The sequence below is a fragment of the Oncorhynchus mykiss genome, chromosome 6 (assembly GCF_057628025.1).
Source record: "Oncorhynchus mykiss isolate SJ-2025 chromosome 6, ASM5762802v1, whole genome shotgun sequence".
Lineage (NCBI taxonomy): Eukaryota > Metazoa > Chordata > Actinopteri > Salmoniformes > Salmonidae > Oncorhynchus > Oncorhynchus mykiss.
In genome coordinates this window covers 21,837,798-21,846,630 of record NC_143027.1, presented here as the reverse complement: position 1 = coordinate 21,846,630, position 8,833 = coordinate 21,837,798, and the positions used below count along the sequence as shown (strand labels likewise).

Genomic DNA, 8,833 nt, shown 5'->3' with positions numbered 1-8,833 from the left:
TCCCTTGCACACTATGAGGTGCAGACTGGCCCCTAAATCAGGTCAGCACATCTCTAACCCCAGTCTGAAATGATATCTCTCTCTGAAATGCCAGAGCACCCGACCACACAGTGACATTTCAGCTGCTGCGCCACTTCTGATCGACATCATCCTCTCCTGCTTATGTACACTACGTGACTTCAGCTCAGACAAACCTTCATGCACTGACTAAAGTGGAAGAGTGTAATGGTAGAATGATACTACAGATGTAGAATCTTAATTTGCCCAATGGAATAGTAGGGGTCAAGCCCCATAGACCGGGAAAGCAGGGGTCCAACCCCATAGGCCGGGAGAGCAGAGATCTAACACCATAGGCCGGGATAGCAAGGGTCCAACCCCATATGCCGGGATAGAAGGGGTCCAGCCCCATGGGCCGGGATAGAAGGGGTCCACAGCCCCATATGCCGGGATAGAAGGGGTCCAGCCCCATGGGCCGGGATAGAAGGGGTCCAGCCCCATATGCCAGGATAGAAGGGGTCCAGCCCCATGGGCCGGGATAGAAGGGGTCCAGCCCCATAGGCCTGGAAGTCCGGGACCATACTGAGTTCAGTCCCAAAGTGGCAGTGCTCAAACTGTCAGAGCTCCCCTGGAAGGCTGGCTCTCTTATTTTAAGGACTTCAATTAGAAAGCTTGGCTGGGATGGTGTGAGTTAACTTTAATGGACAATTAGGGATAGTGTGCCTTGAAAGCATGCCCTCTTGAGGAGTGGGAGAAGGCCATTCATTACACATGGCTGCAAATCTAGAGCACAGTGTGCTGCTGGTGATGTAGAGAAGAATATCACATCTGTGAGCTATTATCAAAGACTACAGTGATACTGTATGATTGACACTCTAGACAACAATGGAAAAACTCTAACTTTAAGGTGGTGAATGTGAGGCCAAGGGAGTCAACCCAACCACACCACCAGAACACATTTTAGTGTTCAAAACTCAAACTGAACTATATACACTCAGTTCCTTGGGGATACAAATAGAGTGACGAGAGAGAATGATATACGATCTCAGTCATTCTTCTAAATTGGACAAATGTCCTTTAATGAGGCCCACTCGTCTGAGCTGTGAAAGACCTCCACAATAGGGTTGAATAGAGTTGAGGCCAGCATTGTGTGTGTGTGTGTGTGTGTGTGTGTGTGTGTGTGTGTGTGTGTGTGTGTGTGTGTGTGTGTGTGTGTGTGTGTGTGTGTGTGTGTGTGTGTGTGTGTGTGTGTGTGTGTGTGTGTGTGTGTGTGTGTGAGAGAGAGAGAGAGAGAGAGAGAGAGAATGAGAGAGCGAGATTGAGAGGGAGAGAACAAGAGAACAAGGGGGAGAGAGAGAGAGAACGAGGGAGAGAGAATGAGGGGGAAAGAGAGATGACGAGGGGAGAGAGAGAGAACGAGGGGAAGGGAACAAGGGAGAGAGAGAGAGAACGAGGGAGAGAGAATGAGGGGGAAAGAGAGAGAACGAGGGGGAGAGAACAAGGGAGAGAGAGAGAGAGAGAGAGAGAACGAGGGAGAGAGAATGAGGGAGAGAATGAGGGAGAGAGAGAATGAGGGAGAGAGAGAGAGAGAGAGAGAGAACAAGGGAGAGAGAATGAGGGAGAGAGAGAACGAGGGAGAGAGAGAGAGAGAAAGAGAGAGAGAACGAGGGAGAGAGAATGAGGGAGAGAGAGAACATGTTGCATCTGCTCCTCATTAACAGAGCGCTAATGAATGCACGTGTGTTCCACCTGGCTCCAGTGAGAGGGGGTTGGAACGCACACTAACTAAACCTGCCGACGAGGCCTTGGCCTTTCACAACATTTCTTCTGAGCAATAATATAACTGTGTCTCAAGATGTAGAGACTATAGTGCTCTGGAACAAAGTTTTATGAAGTTGCCAGTAGAAGCTGATCTATGGTCATTTTTGGACTTCTCCTCTCACTGGTTAAAATTAGGATTAAGGGAGAGTAAGAGCCTCTGGTGTCCTAAGAGCCTCTGGAGCCTTTCAGTTGGGGACAGGAAGACAAGGGTGGAACTAACTCAATAAGGTCATCACTATTTATACTGTGTGAGAATAGACTCTTAAATGATCCGCATCCCACACGGAGTTCCATTTACAAACAGGTCACAGCTCATCTCAGAGCAGCATCTGTCCCCCGTCTCTCAGGTGAGAATTACGTTACTCCCCCTGGAGGTCTCCAGTCTGTCTTCTTATGTATCGATACAACACCCTGTGGGTTTACCCTAACATGGACCGCACCTGGGATAATCAGCATTACACCAGAGCGGCTGGAGCTTCAACCATTAGTCAGTATATAGGATTAGAAATAGTGTGTACAGTGTGTTTTGTAGTACTGTATGTCAAATCATTGGTATGTTCTGTGCTCCCCCATCCACCCCTCTGTCTCTGCCTGGGGCCTGTGTGTGTGTGTGTGTGGGGGGGGGGGGGGGGGGGGGGGCTGGTGTCACTGCGATAGGGGCTGGTGTCACTGTGTTATCCTGGTGTTCAGGGTAGATTCAATTTAAAAGAGTTCAGGGTTATGAGAGGGAGCAAACACAAACAGCCTGCACAAACATGATAGCACAACCTGCATCATGAACATATACACAATCACAAACACACACACACACACACACACACACACACACACACACACACACACACACACACACACACACACACACACACACATCCTCTATCTACAACCTGTTGTTAATATCAGATTTGGTAAAACCTTTGCTTGCACATCCATTCTGTTGTAGACATGTGTGATGGGAGTAAAGTGAGCGTGTTATTGGGGGGGGGGTGGGGGGTGGATTACAGGCGGTGTTAAGTCAAGCAGGAACCCTCAATGTTGCTAATTTATTTACAGATTGAATTAGATGGATAGCGCCCTCACAGATATAAGAAATAAAGGAGAGATGTTGCCAGCGTTACAGCACTTTAATTATGGTCCCAGGCTCCTGATCCCTGCGCACTGCTGTCTGGGGAAGCGGTTCATTCAAATCCTCATTATTTTACTTTTAATTAGTTCCCCCCTCTTTAGTTTCCTTTCACCATATGGCCGTGTACCGTGGTCAAATTAACCTAATTGAGCTAATTAAGCCGATCAGTTTAATTATTCAAAGCGTTCTGATTGGGCCGGGAACTGTTCTCCACTCTCTTATCTACCTCTCTCTCTCTCTCATTCTTGTGTGAGGCTCATATTTGTAAAGTCATTTTTTCTTTGTTATTAACAGACAGGACAGTTTTATGGTCGCAAGAAGGATTTTTAGTATAGTTGCAATTCCTTAGGCAACAGTACATACTGTACATACTTGGCTTTTGAATAGATAGGCCTAATTTAACAAATAAAAAACAGATGGTGTTTTTTTACTGGAAACCTGTTACCATGAATGTTATGCATGTCTGTAGGCGAACATCACCTCAGCTTGCATGCCTGTCTATCAACACGGACGCCCTTTCAGCAGCCTCTGGCTCTGTTCCTGACGGTGACCACATGCACATACCTCTCTAACATACTGTATTCTCACTGGAACACATTTAACAGCAGCCAGACCGCTTGAGCTGAGAGGATTTAAATGGTGTCTGTGTGTCTGTCTCTTAACTCCAGCACATTGTCAGACTGCTCCAAACCCTCTCCTTGGCCTCTCGACAGATCATGAGACATATATGATCTTCCTGCCAGTCCTGCTGGTACAGAGACAATGGATCATCATCATCATACAGCTCGACACATCTTGGATCTGTATCAGAGGAGTGGCTGGGCAGAAGGACACCACTCAGGCCCTCTCTTCCTCTTCATACGCTTGTAAAAAATATCCTGGCTCATCTTGGTCTCTTCACACAGTGTGAGGCGTAGAAGTGAAGGCAATTACACTCATCTGCATGTGTTAATATGATTAATGATTAATTAGTGAGTATAAACACTTTCCTATAACAGAAGCTAGGCTAGATGGTGAGCCACACACCTGCAACGTCTCTGACTTTAAAAAACAACGCCTCATGGCAAAGAGATTTTTTTAGGAAACCTGCTAATTGGCATCTGAAAATGCTGGGCTAATTAGTGATATGCAGACGACGCCTGATTGGTTTGAATGCAAAGTGTAACTTGTGGAGTGGTGGGCTTGAGATTTGATTTCCTCACTATCTAGATATGAAGATATTTGTAATTGTGATCATTTCCATAAGTTAATGAATTTGCGTGATGCTTTTCAATCAAACGTGGAATACATAATTGATGCAGTATCAGCACCTACCATGACAAGTGGGACTTCTGAAATAGCAAAGCACATTAAGGTGCAATTCTGATGGCTGCCATGCTCCTAGCAAAGGTGTGAAAGTACAGACCTCGTTTGAAGCACAGCAGATGCTGTCATCTGATTCACTCAAACTGTATTTCTTAAAGCCTTAACCACTCAGGTCTACACACCCATGTTTGACTATACAGGCTACAGATTTGTCATATCCAGTTTTACAGTACATCAAACAGACAAATTCAAGGAAGGTCAAGCAAGTTAGCCAATGCAGATCCTAACAGAAATCAAAGCTCATTCTTTTGAACAACCAAGAGCAGCAGAGGGGGATTAGAACAGCTCTGGCTTGTGTCTTTTAATTACAACATGGTAAACCGTCCAAGCATCAGATTGTTGTTGTGTTTTTTTTAACCTACAGACAAGACACGCTGGCTGGATGCGTAGGAGCCTCTCCCTTTAATTAGGCCGGCTCCCAGATTAGTCTTTAATAAAGTCAGCCACGGGATATGGCCAAAGTTCAGCCTCCCAGGAGCAGGAACTGTAGCAGGCAGCACAGATACACCACTCAAGTTTAATTGCTTCTGTAAATGGTCAGGACTGTAGCCTTCTAATTCCATTCCTCAGGGTAATCAGGCAAGCTTTCACCATACAGGGCTGAGGGGAGCTATGCAGCACAAACAGGGAGGAAATGCCACACCAACTGGGTAGTAGTTTACCATGTAATTCCGCAAGACTTGTGTCATGTGACCAACCAACTGCACATAGGCTTCAATTACTTCAGTTCAAGTCTTTTAATAACATTTTTTGTCTCCATCTGATAATTTCACATATTGAACAGGCATCCATAATTCAATTGAATGAGACATTAATTCAGGAAATAGAACTCTACTGGGAAACACACAATAGCATTATAGAAAAATAATGGACATTTATCTTCTTCCTTGACTTCAGCCCAATTCATATGATGGTTTAAACATCACAAAGGAACAGATGTGAGGCCATTGAGAGGGATTCTGAGTTCATTATCTAAGCGATGGGTTATTCTTGACAATAATGATAACCACAGCAATGCCACTATGACAGTGGACTCCACGGAAAAGCTTATTTTGATTTGCTTTATTCTTCCTGGAGAGGGTCCAGGCCATACCCTTAAAACTCATGGCAAGATTTGTCCACAAGCACCAAAGTTCTGGATGTGCACAGAATTGGGGGTCCCTTACTTACAGTACAACATGTAACCTCAGTCCTGAAGTAGTTAATGTTGTCCATATTGTCTTTGATGGGCAGACCAGCATTGTATCACACACGACTCACCATTACGGTGTATTTGTACACTGTCTCAAGCATAGATATGTACAACACATCTGAAGTTGATCCTGCAAGTAAAAATAATCTCCTGGTCAAAGAGACAAGATGGTGGATGGTGATGAGGATCCCAAGTGGCGCAGATGTCTAAGGCACTGCATCTCAGTGCTAGAGGCGTCACTACAGAACCTGGTTCGATCTCGGGGTGTATCACAATCGGCCATGATCGGGAGTCCCATAGGGCGACGCACAATTGTCCCAGCATCGTCTGGGTTAGGCCGTCCTTGTAAAATAAGAATTTCTTCTTAACTGACTTGACTTGTTTAAGAAAAGGTTCAATTAAAAAGGATCCACAACAACAGTATCAGGAGCAGGGATGGAGAGACCTCTGGAGACAAGGGAAGGATGAAGGCACACCGCACCGCTCTAACCACTCAGCACACCTACAGACAAGAGCAGGGGGGAATAGAATGTTCAGTACTGGACAGTAGTGTGTATGAAAGTGTGAAAGGCCTCATGGTCCTGGTCCCTCTCTCACCTTCTGGTCAGGCAGCACAGGGTTACTCTGGAGTGGGGGCAGGTGGCTGTTGAGCAGTGCAGCCTCTGGCCGGTCGTGCTCACAGAAGATGGTGCCGTTAACATAGTGGAAGCGGTCGCCTGGCACCAGTCTGTTTCTACAGGTGGCACATGTGAAACACTAGGGATAAAAGAGACACAGGAGTTAGAATCCTCATGCCAAGTCCACACCTTACTCTAGTGGGCTCCCGAGTGGCGCAGTGGTCTAAGGCACTGCATCTTAGTGCTAGAGGCAACACTACAGACCCTGGTTTGATTCCAGGCTGTACCACAACCGGCCGTGATTGGGTGGTGCACATTTGGCCTAGTGTCGTCCGGGTTGTAAATAAGAATTTGCTCTTAACTGACTTGCCTAGTTAAACGTTAAATATATATATTTTTTTATTGGGGCGTTAGCAAACGCTAAACTCCAACATACAAGGTAACTTTAGGATAGTGTATAAAGCACCTTGTTTCAAGTATACATCTATTGGTTTCACACAAACAACCTGTTACAAATGCACTGATGGTGACAGACACTAACAACAGTGAAACACTTACTGCCAGAGGGTCTTACCTTGAGATGGTACACATTGCCCTGTGCCCTCATAACCATCTCATTGGCCGGGATCGACTGGCCACAGGTGCTGCATGCTCCACTGTGCCCGAACAACCTGCAGAGCCAGATCAGCAGAGCCAGATCAGCAGAGCCAGATCAGTCTCAGTGCCCTAGCCTGGGAGCTAAAGTCTAGATTCTCCCCAGAGTCAGATCAGTCTCAGTGCCCTAGCCTGGGAGCTAAAGTCTAGATTCTCCCCAGAGTCAGATCAGTCTCAGTGCCCTAGCCTGGGAGCTAAAGTCTAGATTCTCCCCAGAGTCAGATCAGTCTCAGTGCCCTAGCCTGGGAGCTAAAGTCTAGATTCTCCCCAGAGTCAGATCAGTCTCAGTGCCCTAGCCTGGGAGCTAAAGTCTAGATTCTCCCCCTCCTGTCCTCTCCCCAGAGTCAGATCAGTCTCAGTGCCCTAGCCTGGGAGCTAAAGTCTAGATTCTCCCCCTCCTGTCCTCTCCCCAGAGTCAGATCAGTCTCAGTGCCCTAGCCTGGGAGCTAAAGTCTAGATCCTCCCCTTCCTGTCCTCTCCCCAGAGCCCCATTAGGACCTCACCTGATATAGTCGCTCCTACACAGGATCATGCCTCCTTTACTGTAGCAGGTGTTGCCAATGTCGCCTAGCTGTGCGTGGCAGCAGGAGCACTTGAGGCAGCGTGTGTGCCAGTAGCGCTCCATGGAGAAGAGCAGGAAGCGGTCTGCGATCTTCCCCCCGCATCCTGCACACGACCTGGGGGGTGACGCCACACCACCACCCAGCTGACTGTTCACCATGCTGAGCCCTCAGAAGCTCCTGAAAACAAAGACAATGTTGACACTTAAGCTACATGGCAAAGGTAGCAAGCTGTTACAATGACCTCATGGACAATGTAAGCAGGGAGCCTCCAATTATCTACTACTGGAAGGGGTCAGGATATCCAGAAGTCTTAACAGGTGACCATTAAAGCAAGCATGCATGGGCAACATTAATCCAAGTGTTTTAACTAGTATTTAGTCAACATGCTCATGTTTCACTATATCTTCAGAGAAAGGAATTCCCCACAACTTTACTTTCTGTATGTTTGCTAGTTCAAGAACATTACGCTACAGGACAAGCCAGGTAAACTGTAAACTGAGGATTTAATAAATGATGCCCATATTATGTGGTTGGGTGAAGGATTTATTCCAAATACCAAGCAGACAAGGTATATCTAGCAAATGTTAATTTGCCTGCATCACAACTCACCAATAATGTAGAAAGTCCAACAAATAATATGTTCACTGGTTGAACAAAATAAGCTACATTATATTAAAAACTGTAACATAGCATTTATAACACGTTGTATGACTTTTAACACCAGTTTAACCTGCCATTTTACCTGTCATTTACAGGTATCAAAATAAAAAACTACTGATTTATATTCCACAAGATAAGGGAGCTGTGCTATCTATTCATGCGGAACACTTTCCTATGTTGAATAAGGTCCTGGTTAGGAATAGCATTTTTTATACAGGAAATCATACAGTGAAACACAGAAGTGTCAGTGATGCACGTGCAAGAAAAACAATAGCAGTCACAAAAAAAGGAGACTCGGAATGAACTTCGAACCATCACACAACAGCGAATCAAGATTAGGTGAAAATAGCCTGTATATAAATGTATATTTCATGGAATTGAAATTAAGTTGAACATTACGGTAAGTAAGTTGGTCATCAAAATAGGCTGCTTATTAACGTATCATAATCGCATTTAGAAAATAAGATGCTCACCTTGATGTGCGTTCCAGAGAATTCAGACGTGGAGAAGTTGTTGTAAAAAAGCAGAAACAAAACAATGGACGACAGCGGATAATGTTTCAACAACAGTTAAATCTGACTGTGACAAACTAGCGCTTTTATGATATCCATATCCCACAAATAAAGCGACACATTTTCGAAAGATTTAAACAATGTCAAAAAGGAAAAAGCGCACGTTATCAAAGATACAATGAAATAAAATTAGTTTTAAAGAGATTGCATGCAACATATTTTTAAGTCAATTACATTGATCATCCGACTCTCAACTATCACTAGCGTCTTTGACAGCTACACTATTAACTGAATTGCGCAAGCGGGTATTTAATTCGCTTCTTGGT

The 8,833-nt window shown here is 45.2% G+C and overlaps 1 protein-coding gene across 2 annotated transcripts; it reads right to left on the bottom strand.

Annotated features, from left to right (window-relative positions):
• Positions 1-5,031: 5,031 nt before the first annotated feature.
• On the bottom strand, positions 5,032-8,833 carry lmo4lb (LIM domain only 4-like b). 2 transcript variants are annotated; one of them, XM_021605616.3, is made up of 5 exons: positions 8,469-8,833; positions 7,276-7,512; positions 6,693-6,789; positions 6,099-6,257; positions 5,032-6,003 (listed from the first exon to the last, which is right to left on the bottom strand). In XM_021605616.3, exons 2-5 carry the CDS (start codon positions 7,491-7,493, stop codon positions 5,995-5,997), a joined length of 483 nt encoding a protein of 160 aa, XP_021461291.1. In that variant the 5' UTR covers positions 7,494-7,512; positions 8,469-8,833; the 3' UTR covers positions 5,032-5,994. The 2 variants fall into 2 exon arrangements, with proteins under 2 accessions (XP_021461291.1, XP_021461292.1); XM_021605617.3 differs by having other exon boundaries at positions 8,742-8,794.